Source organism: Branchiostoma floridae, chromosome 3 (assembly GCF_000003815.2).
Source record: "Branchiostoma floridae strain S238N-H82 chromosome 3, Bfl_VNyyK, whole genome shotgun sequence".
NCBI lineage: Eukaryota > Metazoa > Chordata > Leptocardii > Amphioxiformes > Branchiostomatidae > Branchiostoma > Branchiostoma floridae.
The window spans coordinates 21,811,835-21,830,147 of NC_049981.1; the positions used below are offsets into that span (position 1 = coordinate 21,811,835).

General features: G+C 43.4%; 2 protein-coding genes across 2 annotated transcripts; both read right to left on the reverse strand.

Annotated features, from left to right (window-relative positions):
* Positions 1–3,411: 3,411 nt before the first annotated feature.
* Positions 3,412–9,516, reverse strand: LOC118410755 (stearoyl-CoA desaturase 5-like). Its single transcript, XM_035812530.1, has 5 exons — positions 9,050–9,516; positions 6,593–6,726; positions 5,557–5,762; positions 4,598–4,830; positions 3,412–4,463 (listed from the first exon to the last, which is right to left on the reverse strand). The coding sequence occupies exons 1-5, from the start codon at positions 9,261–9,263 to the stop codon at positions 4,255–4,257; spliced, it is 996 nt and encodes a 331-aa protein (XP_035668423.1). The 5' UTR covers positions 9,264–9,516; the 3' UTR covers positions 3,412–4,254.
* Positions 9,517–10,269: 753 nt separating this feature from the next.
* On the reverse strand, positions 10,270–18,274 carry LOC118412011 (nuclear receptor coactivator 6-like). The gene is made up of 5 exons (XM_035814590.1): positions 18,143–18,274; positions 17,751–17,843; positions 16,628–16,778; positions 15,696–15,784; positions 10,270–14,804 (listed from the first exon to the last, which is right to left on the reverse strand). The coding sequence occupies exons 3-5, from the start codon at positions 16,776–16,778 to the stop codon at positions 13,680–13,682; spliced, it is 1,365 nt and encodes a 454-aa protein (XP_035670483.1). The 5' UTR covers positions 17,751–17,843; positions 18,143–18,274; the 3' UTR covers positions 10,270–13,679.
* Positions 18,275–18,313: the final 39 nt, after the last annotated feature.

An 18,313-nucleotide genomic window follows, 5' to 3' on the forward strand; every position in this document is an offset into this window, starting at 1 on the left:
AAAGCAAGAAAATTCGTTCTTTATCTTTGAAACTTTCGTTGAGTCATCTACAAACCCCGCTGCACCGCATCGGTGCCCCAAGTGCAGTGAGATGCCACCTTTAGGAGCCCCGGTAGAAATGAGATGGTACCCGGAGTAACGTGCCCAGGATGGCGCGGGTTAACCCGGATTACCAGTTTACTCCCAACATCGGCATCCGAGTTGCTATGCTAACGCGTGTATCTCAAGGGGCCTCCAAACATCGATCGCACCTCGACGTGACAGGACACGAGCACAAAGTCCGCCAGTTTGTCCCGAGGTCACCGTGCTGCACACAGGTTAGACCGTTTAAGGTCTGTACTGACCTAGAGGAGAGTTTTCGCTCTCCATACGTATGTGTCAATGAAACAGGCAGGTGCCGACCGCTAGTCAGGTTACCATCCTCCGTAGTGACTGCTGGTTCAGGCTTTTTGCTTGCTAGATTGAAAAATGACTTTTACATCTTTATAATCTATGCTTGGTTATATACACCTTTAACAAAGGTAACAATTTTGACAATCCAATCATTTACTACAAACACTTAGAAGAATTGTGACACTTTCATAATAATTATGCAAAATAGTACATTTAGCTAATGCCTACGTCATATTTCCAAACCGAGGCCCAGCCGGGCAGCCTTCGCGAACGAAATGTACAATATAATAGACACCAAAGTACACAAGACGTAAAGAGAATAGTCGCTTACGGAATACTGACAAATGCTAGAAGCGTTTGGAGTAACTCTGTTTATTATCACCAGGGGGCGTTGTTTTTTCACAAGAGCTATTTTTTGTTTCCAAAGCTACTCGACTGGGCGCCAGGTTGGGAATTGGGACCTTGGCCTAAGAAGTGGATCAGAAGAAGTATTCCAAATACACTCGACCAAACTTATTAGAACAGTTCGTTCCGACAAAAATCATACACAGTTTATTAGTCTCAGCGTCACATCAATACGTTTCCCCCTTGCTCAGTTTGCAATCCGCTAACATCTGTCCATCGTCAAAACTTGAACCCGAAAGCCTCGATAAAAGTTGGAGCACGCGGCGAGAACAACATCGTGTGATAGGGAGACGCTGTTCCACATATGTCCTCCCCGCAAGCTTCCATCCTGCCTATAAGAAGTCGGATGCACTTGAGTCGGATGAGAATAGCCTCTACCAAGCTTCGTGGATCGGTGGTCTAATTGTAGAAATTGGACAAATAGAGTCTATAGTACGCTAGGGGAGTTAGCCGGCCTCAAGAGGACGATTCCTCACCTCCGTGGTGAGGATAATGATTCTACCGATCCACGGAGCCTGGTAGAGGCTAGGATGAGAAGTGTTCCCCTCACTCAGTTTGTCATGGATACGCTCACTACATCTGTCCATCGTCACAACTTGAGCCTAAAGCCCAGATAAAACTTGGAGCACGCGGCGCGAACACCAGCATGAATGACAGAGCGAAGCTCGTCCACCTGAATTCCTGATGTCCTCCCCACAATCTTCAATCCTGCCTATAAGAAGTCGGATGAGAAGTGTTCCCCTCACTCAGTTTGTCATGGATCCGCTCACAACATCTGTCCATCGTCAAAACTTGAACCTAAAGCCCAGATAAAACTTGGAGCACGCGTCGCGAACACCTCCCGAAGGTCAGCTGTTCGGCTGACGAGAACAAGCTGACGCAAGTTGAACCCTTCCCTTATCATCTCAAAACCCACACATTACAGAAAAGGTGGGATTATTTGTCTTCTACTGTCCCAGAAAAAGAGGCCAAACCCAATACGACACATGCAATTTTCATGAAATCGTTAGACTTTTAGACTTGAGAAGTTGCTTATTATACTGTATACCTTTGTTTGTTTGTCATTTTGTTTTGTCACTTGCAATTAGCCCTCGGGGAAAACTTGCAGCCAACTTATCACTTAACCTGGTCACCAGCGTTTCCAAGCGCTGCATGTTTCATCCCTCGGTTCGTGTCCTTAGCAGCTTGCTATGGAACTGCAGGGGCACCTTTCTTTATTGTTGTAAATTGTATAGTTGAGGATGATTTACTAGAACTTCGAAAACCATCAGGTTACAGTAGTAGTCCAGTATCGCTTTCGCTGGTGTAACACTAACAGCTTGTTCTCATCTCAGGACCAAGGTGCCAACTGGTTTAATCTCCCGTTTTCCCGTGGCGACTGACCTTGGTACTGCAGCATAACCATCGTTTTTTTTAAATATTTTGTCCCCGACTGGGGATTTTTCGGTAGTTTCGGTAGCAGATACCTTTTGAAATAAGGAATGGAAAAGTTGCAAGTTTGGAGTTTGGGTCCCTAGCTGCTTTCTATCGAGCTGCAGGGGCGTTGGGGGGATACACTGTTTAGTTGAATATAATTCATTAAATCTTTGGTTCAAAAAGCAACAAATTACCCCAGTAACGTTCCCGCTGGTGTAACACTAACAGCTTGTTCACATCTCGGGAACAAGGTGCCAACTAGTTTAATCTCCGGTGTTCCCCTGGCTAGCGACAGAGCTATCGTGGGTCATCTCCTCTACGGATCGGTATCATCCAGTTTGGTGCACGGTCGGGTTCCAATTAAGTGTCGTTAAGCGATTCAACGGATTTCGTTTCTGTCTAAAACTATATAACGTACATGGATGATGCAGTTCTTCTGTTACCTTCCCTCAGGGCAATGCGACTCTCCACCGCATTCTTCTGCAGCGAGAAGAATGTGGTCCCAAACGTGACTTAGCTTGTATCCCCGCCGTCATCACAGTTCTCTTTTTCTTCTACAGAAGGCTATATATGATGATGTAGTGATGTAGTGCATACTGCAGAGCGATGCCTGTTAATGAAAGAACAGTGCGGTTTGCAAGATATATACAATGTAACTTTACTCTCGCATTTATGTTTCCTGTGCATACTACGTCAAAGCGGTTGTAATATGACACATCTTCAATCTTTCTTTATGAAACCATGCCAAACCAAACCAAATCAAACCAAACCATTCACCACATGACAAGAATGTTTCGAGCCTAGGCTGCACACGTGTTTCTTGTCCCAGGAGGCAAGACTGTGACGTGGGCGGCGTTGAGGACGTTTAACACCAATTGGTGTCTTTCCAAGACAAGGGCCACTGAACTAAAGGAGCAGGGGATGCATTTTCCCAGCTGTTGAGCTAGTTAGGCCCAGAAAAAATAATCTCGTGTTCCCGTCTTGAGAAAGGTGTACTACAAGACATTTTTCGGACCAGGTTTAATAGATGAAGCAGGACAGCAAAGCTAGTGACAGGCTTTCACGTTGGGCCCCTATTCCTCTAGACGTTGGGACCTAAACTGGATCCGTGTAAACGGTCTTGATTTCATAATTGGAATAAATATATGATGCAATGTGTACAGGTATGACTGAAAAGACAACAAAACACACAGAGTGTGAAAATATTCGTTTTTTTATCCATCGAATTCGTTTAGTGCTCTGTCAGATCTCCGTTGGCAGCGAGGTTGCCTCCCTAGGGGAATGGAGGTGTTTAAGCTAGTTGAAAGTTTCGCTCAATGATGTTCAACGGAAAGGGATTGTATAGTAGCGGCTTCTAGCGGTTGCTGTACAAAGTGTTATAACTGCTAAACTTTCCCAGGTACTACTCACACAAGTACCTGCCCTATTGTTTGATGTCATACAGATTCATATATGATATATATGCTATACATATGTACCTTTAGGATGCTACAATGTAATCTAACAATCTGATATGATATTAGAATGGCATCAGATCGCTCCGTAAGCTGGCGTCTGAATCTGGTGACTTATAATTGCTTAAAACAACATCAAAGTTATTTATAAAATATAAACATATAAATGTATGTTCCGTGTTTGAGGAGAGCCACACGTTAAGCACCTTAAAGAACCCAACACACATCAAAAAGAGTAGAGCCTTTCCCGGTAAGTGTATCAGTTAAATCAGTCCGGATAAGCAACTTATACCCTTCGGTACAAACCTGGTGTGTTACACCATGAGGCGGTTTACAGCGAATGCAATACAAATCTGTCTTAAAGATAACACTTTTCAAATCTATGTCATTAAGTTGATAAACACGGACGGACGGACGGACGGGCGGACGGACGGATGGATGGATGGATGGATGGATGGATTGTGTCATGCGTTTTAAAAACACAGCCCACGTGGGCTTATAAGACACACATCGTCATAACAGATGATATCACAACAAAAGTGAACAGCGGACACATAATCAATAAGTACTAAACAACTTATGTATCTCAGTGCGCATGCTCCCCCTTCCAGGTCCCGTCCCCTGTCCGTAACGCCCGTGCCCTGACGACGTTCGGTGACGCGGTCCTGAGATCGTACGCCAGGCCCGTCCACGCCATGGCGTCTATGAACACCGTGGTCATGTTGATTCTCCATCCCAGCTCACCAGTGGCGTAGTCGAAGGGGAAGGTGTGGTGGTAGTTGTGCCAGCCTTCACCTGCAGTGGTGGTAATTGTCTTTAGTGGCATTCGGACTTAGATTTACACTTAAAAGTATCCCGGGTCCCGGCAAAAGACCCCAATACAATAAAAGCCAGCCCCGTTCGAAGTCTGGGAAGGAGGCTAGCCTTACCGCCAGCCATAGCGGACACGAAGCCATTCTCGGCCGGGTGGATGGACCGGTCGTACGGGCGGTTTCCCCACAGGTGCGCTGCGCTGTTCACCAGCCAGGTGACGTTCAGCGTCAAGACGTAACGTGACACCACGGCGATGAAGAAGGCGTTTCTCAGGCTCTCCTGCCAGGCCAGGATCGGGACGGCCGTGGGGAGGGCGAAGCACAGCAGCAGGACAGACGCCAGGTAGTACCTGTACATGACAGAGGAAAGATACTAGAAACTTTAGAAAGGCAGCGTATAAAGGCGATTCAAACTCTGCAACTAAATAAAAGAAATTGGAGACTGAGTGTTCTTCCGAACATTTCGAGTGCCCTTCATCACTCGTCTTCAGTGTTATTACAGTGAACTTGCAGAACAATTCAGTACATGTACAATCTAACTGAATAAAAACGCTTTGTCCAGAAAATGCTGAAGAAGAGTGATGGATGTCACTCTGTACGTCCGGAAGGAAGTCTCTGACTTTCATCCAGATGTAGAGTTTGAATTGCCTTTACGTGTTGTTTATCTGGCCTGGGTGACTAACCACCATAAACATAGAAAGGCATCATTTACAAGAAATGTTAATCTTTACATGGTCTGCCCTAACAAACTACTGCTGTGTACAATCTTGCTCAAACACATTCATATACATGGCGACCAGACCTCCAGCTCTGTCCTGCCACTTGCTACATAATGTAATATATGTGTAAACTCCACAGGGTTGCGCCTCCAGTAACCATGGTGATAGCCGTTTGGTCAAGGTCATTTGTCCGATTTGTTTCCAAAAGAAGAGGACGAAACAGAGCAAAACAACGTTTTCTCTCATTGAAGGTAATTCCTTCCCTTTGTCGGTCTATCACATTTCCTTGTACTATATATCTTACTCCTTTGATTCCTTTAATCTTAACTGGTTTCTTTTCTCACCAAGTACAAGTACCTTTTCTGAAATCTGACGACAGGGTCAGCCGCCAAGTCGGTCATGTCGATCAGTTTCCCCTTGGCCTTGACATCCGGGTGCTTTCTGAGGAGGAGCCAACCACAGTGCGAGAAGAAGAAGCCGCGCGAGGCATTGTGGGGGTCGGCATCTGTCTCGGAGTACTTGTGATGACACCGGTGGTCACGTGACCACTCGTGAATATGATTCTGCGGAGGAAAGTGGCAGATGTAGAACCATCACAAGAACCTTAAAGGTTTCCAACCTGGCTAAATTGATATTTTGACCTTTCATCATTTTCTCATCAATGAATTAAGAAAGAACGCAATTGTAACGAATATTTGGCATGAAAGAATTCTAAGTATGATTTTTGGACCATATAGATGGTGTCATCATCTTTTATTGCCCCTGATGTTATTTTTTTTCTATGAGAAAATACAGCACTTTTGTACACACCACTGCAATGTAGCCATTTTTGCATGATGATGATGATGAAAGCTACAAACTCACGTCCACACATCTTTTTTTATGTTCTAATGACTTGTTAGAAAAATAATTGTTTTCATCTAATAATAACTTTGTTTTCTTGATAAGAAAATAATTGAAGGTCAAAATACCAGTTTAGCCAGGCATGAATCCTTAACTTGAAAATTCATCTGTGTTCCTAAAAGTCATTTTGGACCAAAGTTTGAACTGAAATTTTCCATCACAAAAATTGGCAGTTATCCAATGTGTCTCGGGCCAACGGTGGGTTCACACGTGCGTATATATTCAAGTCCGTTTGGTGTCCGTATGGAAGTCTTAGCCTCTACCAGGCTCCATAGGTCGCCGAAAGAATAATAGACAAATACAGCCAGATAACATGCAAACGGAGTTAGCTGGTTGCCTCGGACAGTCAACTCCTCTGGCAGGTATGTGTTCATACTTGTCCGATTTCTACGATTTTTTCAGCGACCTGTGGAGCCTGGTAGAGGCTAAGACTTCCATATGGGACCTCATACGGACTTACAACAAAATGTATTCGGTGCCATATATGTACCTGGAATGCTACAGAGTTAGCCGCTGCCATGACCACCCTGAGCGGGAGCCTGGCCTTGTAGCTCCGGTGTGTCCACAGTCGGTGTGCCCCGGCCGTGATGCCCAGCACCCCGCTGAAGTAGTGAAGGAAGATCGCTGTGGGTGAAAAAAAAGATCACTAAAAGAAGAGAAGGTTGGTGGGAGTCAAAGAGACCATCTACATCAGATCCCATCAACCTTCCCTCAACCGAGACGGGGGCCGATACCGACTTCCAAGCACCTTTGACCCTTTGCAGTCGTTACACTTCCGGTCTGGATGTGTGACATGGAAATTGGATCATTACAACTTGAAAAGAATCAGCTTGTTGATCGAAAGCTTGTTGGTAAGCGCTGAAGTAGTGAAGGAAGATCGCTGTGGGTGGAATAAGAAGGAAAGGGGAAAGTGATGTCGATCCAGTTTTAGCTCACTGAAGAGCTAGTGTTCCACTGGACGTGACAGAGAATACAGATGTTTTGTTACAGTATTTACAGGTATATTGTACCGGAGAAATTCCCCTAGCTCTTCAAGTTGCCCTAAGGACTGCACCCCTTTTGAGTACCGTGCATGTTGGGTGTGCGACACAGCCGGAATCAAACTCACGGCTTCTAGTTCAAGAGGCAGGGCCGCTAACAACTGGACTACGCACGGAACCACTTGAAAAAGATCACTTAAAAGAACACTTAAAAGAACACTAAAAGATAAATAAGTTTCTATCATGTATCACATACACAGTTCTCAAAGGAATACGTCATCACCTCAGTGAGAAATGGAAGCATCGTTTTTTTACGCGGATATGTTTCAGGATATTTATGACATTAGGAGTGTTTGAGAAGACGATGGTCAAGGTCGATTTTGGGCCGCCTGGTGTATGACCTTGGCACTTCAGTAGAACTTCTGTTTTCTTTTGGTCCCGTGGTTTATAAATGTTGCCTTGACAACGACTGAGAGATTCAGGACGGATGCGAAGAAAAGAGGTCATCAACAGAGAGAGGTATATTTAAGTTCGTAAGAAGTTCCTTGTTGTGCGTCCAAGACCACACAGCATCTCATCTCCCTGCATTCCTGCAACCGCCCTCAGTGTGCTGGAATCTAAACACCAGAACAAAACTTCAGTTCTGTTTTGCTGGATGTAATTGAATGGACGGTTGTGAACGTTACGCTTCCCTTTGAAACAGTCACGCCGTACCTTTTGTCATTGTCCGTATGTTTTCTTTGATGCCGAGCGAAGGCGTGCGCGTAGTTTCACGTCCGACGCGGTTACTGAGGTGCCTTTAGTTGAAGACGGTGGTTGTGAACTTATGTTTCCTTTATGTCTTTCTGTTGGGCTTGATAAAAGACTTGACGTGTATAAAGACGGACATGAATCAGTCTACTACTGTAATCTGGGTAGGTCGTGCTGGAGAGAGAAAGTCGGATGGGCGGGGGGACACTAACAGGCTAACTGAATCTACAATGAAAATGGATTCCAGCAGCAACAGGGTTCTATAAAACAAATTTCCTCCAGGCCATCTTGATTTGATTACATGGATAATCATCAATTGATGATTATCAATTTGTCCGCTCCCCAAAGTTTCGACCATACTGTAAATCATACAAAACTGCTGCCCTAAACTGTAAGGAAAGCGGATTCTGATGACGTAGGATGCAGAAATTCCAAAGTCAAAGGAGTGAAAGAACAATACCATACTCATGTGCTCTGCCTTAATACTGAACTTTATTGTTTTATCAGCTTAACACTTTGCGCTTAGAAGAACTTTGAGCGCCCCATTCCTCTTCTTATTAGATCCCATGGAGCTGCTTTAATACACGGACGTACACTACAGACCACGTGACTGAAGTGTGCTTTTCGTAAGTTTTGTTTTCCTAATGGTACGATACTTCTCATTAGATACAGACATGTGGCAACACCACATTTTCGTCTCAGCATAAATTTATATAATCTAACACTACTTTGCCCTCTGTACCATCTCTGGTCTATGCGTGTAGACCTGGACTTCCTTACACATGTCATCACGGAGAAACATGGATGTGTGCGTTTTCCTGATAAGGGCTGAGGTCTTTGAAGATTACGTCAGAAGTAGATATAGTTACTTGGATGAAACAAAGTGATAACTGCCATGAGGAGCAAACTCATTATATAATGTTCTCAAGTATGATATGCATGCATGATACGGCAGACCCACAGTTACCTCTATGAAGGAGGTTCACCTCCGACGGAGGTACTGTTTATGGGTATGGCTTTCGCACCTGTAACTCAAGATCTGATTCTTTTGATGGATTTGGTCGAAGTTTCCGAGTTTTTATTTCAGGTAAATTTGGGGTTTAGCTAATACTAAATTCCACGATTAAGATTTAATTATAAAATTTGAAGCATTGGCTCAACAACACAGCTCTAGATCATGTACGCATATACACGTGATGAATGTTAATAACACTTACCCCACACGGTTGTGTATGTATGGGCATGAGGTATGAGGACCAGCCCATACACCGCCCCGATGTGGAGAAGAGTCATGAAGACCACATTCCTCCAGACGATCTGTAGTGGTTGGGCACGAGGCTGTGGTATTCCAGCGCCGTTCGAGGACTGCTTGGGTGTACGCACCCTGCTGGTCTCGGTAGGCGCCATGGCACCGTTGGTTGATGACGTCATCTTCAGACGATAAATGGTCAGATGGTCACGTGCCTTTTGCTGAGGTGAACGTACGCCTTCCTTTCGAACTTTTGATTATGGTCAAGTAAATCACATGTACTTGCTATCGTGGGGCTATCGTTTCTGAGAGACTGCGCTGCGCAACGTTGGAAAGGATTTGAAATTAAGTACAAGAAAATATCAGAAGTCATCCTAAGTTTCATAAGTATAAAAAAGTGAAAGTGATCTGGAAGAGCAAAAACTCCAGTATTGGAAAAATTCCAAAAAATTCCAGTAGAGCAAAAATTCCAGTATTGGTGACAGAGAAGACATACGCTACATAGACAATTTACAGTTTTCATTGTACCGGGAATTTCCGCTAGCTCTTTGCGACAAGTATTTATAATGGACCGCGGAAATTCTCAACAAACATTTTCGCAATGTCTTGGAAGACTGCAAAGTATGCCTACTACGCCAGGACAATTCCCGAATGGAACAGCCTCTCCGCCCACATCGTCGACACTGGACACATTCAAGAACAGGTTGCTGTCATCCCACATCACGTAGTCTAGTCGCTGCGCCTCCTCCATCTGCGTGATATTCCTACCAGGAAGTTTGCAGATTATGAACTGGAAGATTTCATGGCACCAGGAACACGACCCACGCAGCTGATTTCTCAACACTTCAACTGATTTTCAAACTGATGTCAAAAGGACAATAGTGACCACAATTATTTGAAACTTGGTGGATACTGAATTAAAAAGATTCATACAAAGATGATGATGACCCGAAATTTGAGCTGTGTACTTATAAGTCTTCCATTAAGTTTATGTATTCAAATTGCACACTTATTTTGTATTCTAGTCTACTTTGTATTTGTCCTTTGCGCAGTGTCATAGTCTGCATAGACTAACGGACAGTAGTAGTAGTACTTACAGGTATTTCTAAATGAAATTTTGGACTTGTGATATTTATCACCACTCGTATCGAACTGAACTCTCAGCAAAAAAACAAGCAAGAGGCACAATGGAAAAACACTTCACTTTATTACAGTTGAACTTCTATTGCTTCACAGCCAGAGTAATGCATACCGTTGCTCTTATACCAACCCATAAAGAAATCTTTCTACCCTACATATTTCCCTCATACCGAAGACAGGGAAGACTAGTGTAGGATGATGCAGCAAGCTTCCCGAGCAGGCTTCTGACGATGTCCTCGACTGGCTGACTAAGTACAACGTAACTCAAAGTCGAACACGTAACAAAAATAAGTCGTTTTATGCCCTGTAGGCAAGATTATGACACATAGTTCTTACGCCAACTGACAAATAACTACAAACATGAATGGAACCATATAAAAGTGCTATAAATACACCATGTAAATGGATAAATATGAGATACAAATGAAATTGCACAATGTACATCTAACTTTCTCTGAACAAATTACAAAGCCTCTATTTACTTAATAATAGCTACTGTCACAGTAGTCCTGGTAGTGGACCAAAGACGGTGCCTTGAGGCACCCACCTTCCATCTATAGCTACGGCTTTGTCTACTTTGGCAGTGAATATCCAACAAGAAGAGTTGAACTTGTTTCCTATTGCAGTCATTGGTATGCCTGGTGTTGTGTACTACATGTACGTGGTGACTACTGACACCATCTATTATAGCAGCTTATTTCTTAGTACATCTGTATTTATTTTGATCTAGTACATTGAAGACTGTCCCCTTGAAAATGTAAAGGGAGGGGGGTACACCACATGGATTTTCACCCAAGAATCTCATCGCTTTCCAACTCTCATCCAACTTGCTCCCTTGCTCGTATTTCTTTGGCACCCTTTTATATACACACAGACATCTCAACTCTATGCTTAGCCCTGAACTTGTGAAACAAATAGACCAAATCTGCATAAGTCTACAAGTCTAGACCAGCACTTAAAGGAGTCCTAAAATCCACAAGAGAGTAATTTTCCGATAGATATTAATTTTAGGAAGTAAAACATGCATGTTACTTCACATTATACGATAAGTACCCACTAGTCTTGCGTATATCAAAAAGTATTCAGTATTGTGCTAAACTGACCAAGTACTGTCTAATCAAATTAAGCAAGCTCAGCCCATGGCTGAATACAGTTTATCAACACATAATCTATTGGAAAATAACACTCCCTTCTGGAGTTTAGGACACCTTAAGCATGCTTACTTCTATGTAATATGCTAGCATGCCTAGTACCAGTATGAATTTCTGTGAAATTTTATTTGTCAGTTTCCTCACATCCTGCACAGCACTGTGGTACACAAGGATATGTTTTTAGCCATCAGAGAGCAACATTCACATCGCCAGGTCATCAACAGTAATCATGTAACGCTAGTTCACCTTTATTTGTGGGGTAACCTGTTTCCGCTGTTTTTAAAAACGGTATTCAGGGACGAAGGGATATCGAGTAGATGGACAGTGGTTTCACATTGCAATATTTTCAATTTATTGCAAATTGAAACCACTGTCAAAATCCTCAATTATCCTGTTTTTAAAAACAAAGGATATAGGTTATCGCTCGGATAAAGGTGAACTAGCATCAACGTTATAGTTTCTAGTCTCCAAGCAGATCCTATGGTGGCAAAAGATAGTATCAAAACCTGGCAGAGGAGTGAAGCCGGCCGGCCTAGGAGTATGTTTCGCTACTGCGGGGAAGCCGGCTTCACTCCTCTGCCAGCTTTTGATACTATCATATGCTACCCTAGGAGATAAATAGTTTCTTTTTACAAAAATCATAAACAAAATGGACAAGATACAGGTGGTATAGCACTATTGCATGTAAGTATATATAAGTGATGGCACAGCACCTGAACCCATTTGACACCTTCTTGCTTTACCTGAGGACAACGCATGACACCTTTTACCTCGTATACACACAGGAACATTCTCTGCGACTATATCTTTCTTCACTTCTCAGGATAGTCTATCATAGAAAACAGTACTATAATACATTAGATAGAATGGCAAATGTGTTCTTGTTGGGGACAACAATAGGACTACATGTACTTGCACTGACACACGAGATCACTGTCACATGATGTAAATACTTACTATCTTTTTTGTTCAGTAGCTTCTAATTACTGTCTATAAAGCTATTACTGTATTGTTACTGTAGTTTATCTGTCTCTGATTTGGTTGGTCCCACCCAGTATCACTTCTCTAGGTACTCAGTGGACACATTTGTAGCAGCTATCTATCTATCTCCACTGGTGTCCTCTGTTGACTCAGACACGTGTATTAAGGCTTCCGGTTCATTTTAGTAGTACATATTCTGCATTTCACAAGCTTCAAAGATAACGTTACCTACACCATAGTTGTCTATTTCTCTCTGAATATACTTTAGATATGCTCTTGGATATATGGACATCTCTAGTTAATTAACACGATCATCGTACAGATAATATGTCTTTGTTAATTAGGCACTTTCACTGGTGGTGGGAACCCTCTAAGCCCTTTAATGGATGACTACCATATATAGAAATGGTAATAACTATACATGTATGTGGAGGTGATGCTTACCACATATGGAAACGTCGATTACCATGTATGGAAAGGATACCGTCTATTTACATCTCATAAACTACAATATACAGACTGACATACATGTAATCTGCCATATATACTAAGGCTATATATAATGTATTGAAATGGTCTTTGGTGACTTCCACACGTTTGACTACTTACTATATTTATTATTATTGCAGAAAGCCTTGCTTTAGATATTTTGTGTTCAACACACCTCATTTTAACTTAGAGCCAAACTGCACATGTTACACCACATTACGATGAAATTTGTCACTTGAACTTGCTTCACATTGCAAGCATGTTTCTCACCGATACTCGAGGCCATTGTGCTACTGTTGTGGCCCCTCAGAGGCATTTCTACGTATGTGGTGATGCTGTCACAGTGCTCTTGGTATTTCGTTCCTTTTGGATCTGTATTTAAGATAACTGGTGAACTGTAGATTTTGCTATGGATGCTTACAAGATATGACACAACGATTTCAACATGGCAGCTTGGATCTCATCGACTCTTCAACGTTGTATGCAGCCAGATAGAGAAGTTGGCAAGACGTAAAAATGCCTTGTAGCATCTTTGTTCATAAAGCAGTGATGGCATTCTTAAGTGATGACGATAAGGTGACCACAAAGCAGTTGTTCGTAAGTATTTTACAGATATGACAAGGTTAAACACTTCTTGCAGCACTGCATTGTCTGTTCCTTCAAGTTTAAACCACAGAGACTCGTCATGAAGCACTCCAAATTCCTTACGTCTGCAGCATGGCAAGATGAATTAGATAGCAGAAGAATTGTAACAGCAACTGCAGACTTAACATGCCAATAGTATCATCCTTTCATACTCCTTGTTGTGATTCCTTGTTGTTGTGTAGGGCCAATGGCCTATTTTCCGGGTCTAAAGCGAGACATGTACGCGTCGCACGATCCGCAGTAAATACGCGGGTGCTCGACATACACCTTCTGACACAGGTGGCATCTGATGTACGTCGGGCGATGCGGGGAGGGGGGCTGGGACTCATGGGAAGGTGTGGAATGCTGGGAAGACGAGGAGCTTGCCCCTCCTATCCCGCCATTGGTCAGCGGTTCGGGGTTCTGTTCCACGCCACGCGCTCTGAACAGCTGCTTAAGCTCGCTGGTCAGCGGATTTTTCATTGGCTGGCGATGGGTGGACGTCGTTCCAGGGTAGCGAATCTCGTGCCAGTCAACATTGGGCGGGACGTCGTACCGAGGCTCGCGAACTCCCGGGACCCTTCCCTGTGCATTCTGGGAGTTCCATCCGGGTTTGGAAAACCCCACCTGTTTCTTGGCGGTTGCCTTCTGAGGTTGTCCTGGAGGCATCCTCTGAGGTGCCACCATCATCTCCCGGTCATGGCTATCGAGTCTTTCTGGCTCCTCTGTTGGCTTTTTTCTTGGCATGGTGGAATATTTGGGAGCGTTCCTCTGGAAGGAAGACTGACAGGAGTTCTCGGTTGCGGAATAACTATGCCTACTCTGCTGCTGATGCAGGGCCGTCCTCTGGACCTCGTTGGATTGCTCCATAACCCGCATTTCAAACTTCTGAGCCAACACTTTTACCGGAGACTGCGGCTCATCGCCGTCCTCTTTTTTCCCTTGCACGGCTGCTGCCTCTCTCCGTTTTGTCTGGCTATTAGCCTGTTTCTGGGGAGGTTGATCACTACTTATGTGGGCAGTGTTTTGTGGAGGGTCGTGGGCAGCACTTTTTAACAGGCTGACTGGGCGCTGCGGGCTGGCTGACGGACGCACAGGTGCCTCAGTCAGAGTTTCATCAATGTCTGTCATCAAGACTTGAGATTTCCGATTTGTTGGTTGCGTTGCAGCTTTCCTCTGTGGGCTGATGTTGGAGGGTGGGGAGTGAACCACCTGAAGCTGCACAGGTGCACTTACGGCAGTTTGGATCGGTGCTTGCTGATTGGTGGGGATGTCATCATGCGGCTGCTGGTTGGTTGACTCAGAGGGAGGTTTCTTTGCAGAAGCTTCTGGGTGATGCTGTACGGTTAAGAAAAAAGTCACACAATCAACGATGTTCTCAAGGCCAAATATTTGCTAATTCTTCTTGACTCTAGTGCAACTTCTTGGATTCAGCTCAAAAAACTTGTTTCACAATGGGCAAAGAACTGTTGATAATTAATGCCAATGGAGAAAAAGCAGTGTTGCTATACTTTACACAGCAAGCAGACAGAATAAGCACACATAATGTTCTCAACAGGATATCTTCTGAATCAACGTGCCAGCCCAACAGCTGGTCAGATCATCTTTTTGTTTGTAGGTTGACCTAACCCACGGAATAGCAGACTGTGTTGTATTTCATTGATGTCATATCCAGCCGAGAAAACACATTTCAATGCCAAAAGTGCCAGGAACTAAGGAAATTTGGTGTCTTCACTCAAAAAACCCCATTTGGCTATCGCCTGGTTCCGAACACCTAGCCTGTATCGTGATTTATCACGGCCCAGATATTCCATGAAACATAAATAACATAGCAGGGCTCTAGCCAGCGTCCGTTTTTCCGTCAATTGACGGAAATTTGCTGCATGTGACGGAAAATTTTTTAAACCAATCTGTCAACCTTGAAGGACAAAAATTCTGGTGGAAGCTACAGGCGGCTTGGGGACACTGCCCACGGTCGGAAAGCCACACACTGTTTGTTTTGCTATTGTTATGATTGTTGACTTAGTGTGTCGGCGCCCTTTGCATACGATAATCTCATTAGAAACCTGTTTTTCAAGGTCTCAGTTCCGTCTTTCTAACTTAATTTTCGCGGTTTTCGCGACAATGAGAATTGGCTGACGGAAAAAATTCTTGAGCTGGCTAGAGCCCTGTAACATAGTTTTATTATTACATAACTAGCAAGGCTGTGACAGTTGTTAGGTAACTTACAATGGGTGGTGTGGACTGGGGAGGAGTCAGGGGGGCTCCGAACCCTTCGTGGACAGGAACGTCAGTGGGTGGGGGTGGTTTTCTTTGCTCTACAACAAGACACAAACATTCATGCAAAGAGGGTTAGTGTTCAGGAACCTTGGTACATCCAACCCATACAAAACTTTACAACCAGGGGTGCCAATTCACATGTATGTAATGAAATTCGTAAGACTTTTACGGGATATTTAATATGGAACTCCTACGATTCAATAGTAAGAAACGTAGAAATTGCAATCCTTACTAATAGAAAGGATTGCACTATCCATTCCATAAAACTGGTATGAATTCCGTAAAATTTGAATGTTTTTTTGTAGTGAATCGTATAAATTCCAGAAAATCTCTAATATTGTGTTTCTTACTAGTGGATAGTAATATAAATTCCGTCAACTTCATATGCATTCTGTAAAACTAGATATAATATATATATTCATTATCAATTTAGTATATTGAATGAATACTTAGGCACCCCTGACAACTGTTATTAGTTATTAGCTGTAATATATGTTCGTAAATTAAAGATCATAATATTCAGGGTTGGACAAGTCCACTAGCCTGATTTTCCCAAGTGAGAGTGCAGATCGGGCAAGTGCATGTCCTACCCTATTTGTCTGATTGGCAAGTAAGATTGAAATTTGAGACTGAGTGAGATTTTGATATACTTATCATTGTTACTTTTTAAAGACATGACAACAAGCAATTGTCAACATAGAAAAAATAGAGGCAATTAGAAGTATTCCATTGCTGGAAGAAAATGCAAATAAAAATTAAATTTGAATTTTGGACAAGTGAAAAGTTGGTTTGGGCAAGTAAAGTTTTTACGTACTTGCCCGATAGAACAAGTGAATTTTAGAAAACTTGTCCAACCCTAAAATATCTCCAAATGAACTAACCATATGCCAGGAGTTCCTGATGGCGCTGATGCAGGACGACCTGGCGTGACTTCAGACTGGCGATGAGGTTCTTGGCGTGCTGCTGGGCGTACAGCTGGCGCATCTGCTGCTGCAGGGCGGGGTCGGGCCACACGGAGCCGGACTTCTTCATCTGTCGTCATAGACAGTAGCTATGGTTTGTTAGGACATTCCAACAGTCTCATTACTTCACGTAGTGTTCTAGCCAGCCTGAATTTTTTTCCATCCCCTGGATTTTGAATGGAAATCCTGTTAAAGGTGCAACAGTCCAAAGGGGGCCGGGGCATGCTTCCCCAGGAAAATTTTGAAATCTGAAGACCCTCTGAAATACTAGTTCTTTTATTTTGTGGGACAAATTTTGCATGGTTCAATATCTTTACATGCTGATTTTTGTCCGTCACAGAGGATGGAATGGGAAAAATTTGTGTCCGTCCCCATTGTCAAAATTCCGTCAAAGGACGGATGCTGGCTAGAACCCTGGCTTCAGGCATCACCAACACCAAGGAAAATCTTCAAGAATTAGTCAATTCAGAACCAGTTTACAGGAGGACAAATAAAGGCAAAAGGCTGCGGCCTTTGTTGGAAGGCCACTTTACAGGCTTGAAAAATCAGTGAAAAAGTTAAACATCAACACTGTAACAATTCTTTCAGGGTAAACTAAGATCACCACATTTTCACTGACACAGGAGCTTCATTGTACATGATTTACATATATGTACATACTGGGTTCAGAACAGGTCTGAACAAAAGGATAATTTTACAGAATACACAAACACGCATTGTCGAGATTTTAAAGAGATTTAACACCATTTCTTCATGTGGCAGTCTTAGTCTACCTGGCAGAATGATTGAAGGTTGATGTAATATAAGGCTTCACTCCTTTAAGCATTCAAAGCTGGACCACTCACAAACTATGATAGTAGCCACACATCAAACAACTACATGTACCAACCACCTACCCAAACCACACGTCAAGAAGATCGAGTTGATCAAGATTGAAGGAAAAAGACCTAGCAGCTACCCACAAAAAAGATAGAAGTTTCCTGGCCAACAAACACACAACCAGGAGTTGTGAGAGAGCTTTGTCCAAACGGTTTGACTCAACTGTTGATGTGTGCCCGCCCCGGCCTGAAGCCCTCCTCGGGCCCTATATCCTCATATATCCTGCGCACCAAAGTTGGGAGGTGCTTTCATCCTCCTGACCGACCGACATGCAGATCAACAGAAAGAAAAGTTTTTGATTACGCTGAAATTGTGCTGCATACTTAAACTCATGTTTAGACTCAGGTTTGGATTTAGGTCCAGAGGTCCAGGTTCAGGCCTGGATTTGTAAGTCCGGACCTGTACCCTTTGTTGGTTACAAATAAAATTGCATGCTGCCATAAATTTTACATTACAATTTAAAAAACAACAACAACACCTTTGCCTTGAAGTGGTATAATGACCTCGCTCTGAACAATCTCATTAAAAAGAAAGTTGAAGGAGTTTTTCTCTCACCTGACTCTGATCTCCCTCCCCTCCCGGCACCTCCGGTCTGTTCTGTAGGCGCTGTAAGTGTTGCTGTCGAAGGGCTGCCCACTGCTGCTGTAGTGTGATGGCCTGCTGCTGTTCCTGGGTCACAAGTTGCTGCTGTTCCTGGGTCAAGAATCGCTGCTGTTCCTGGTTTAT

Bases quoted from the DNA above. Each gene is read 5' to 3' on its own strand.
- LOC118410755 (XM_035812530.1), bottom strand. From the start codon at position 9,263: ATGACGTCATCAACCAACGGTGCCATGGCGCCTACCGAGACCAGCAGG. The intron at 6,727-9,049 runs GTAAGTGTTATT...TTTCACCCACAG, and splicing joins TACATACACAACCGTGTGGG to CGATCTTCCTTCACTACTTC. The intron at 5,763-6,592 runs GTACATATATGG...TTTCCTCCGCAG, and splicing joins CTAACTCTGTAGCATTCCAG to AATCATATTCACGAGTGGTC.
- LOC118412011 (XM_035814590.1), bottom strand. From the start codon at position 16,778: ATGAAGAAGTCCGGCTCCGTGTGGCCCGACCCCGCCCTGCAGCAGCAG. The intron at 15,785-16,627 runs GTTAGTTCATTT...GTCTTGTTGTAG, and splicing joins TCAGGAACTCCTGGCATATG to AGCAAAGAAAACCACCCCCA. The intron at 14,805-15,695 runs GTAAGTTACCTA...TTAACCGTACAG, and splicing joins CCCAGTCCACACCACCCATT to CATCACCCAGAAGCTTCTGC.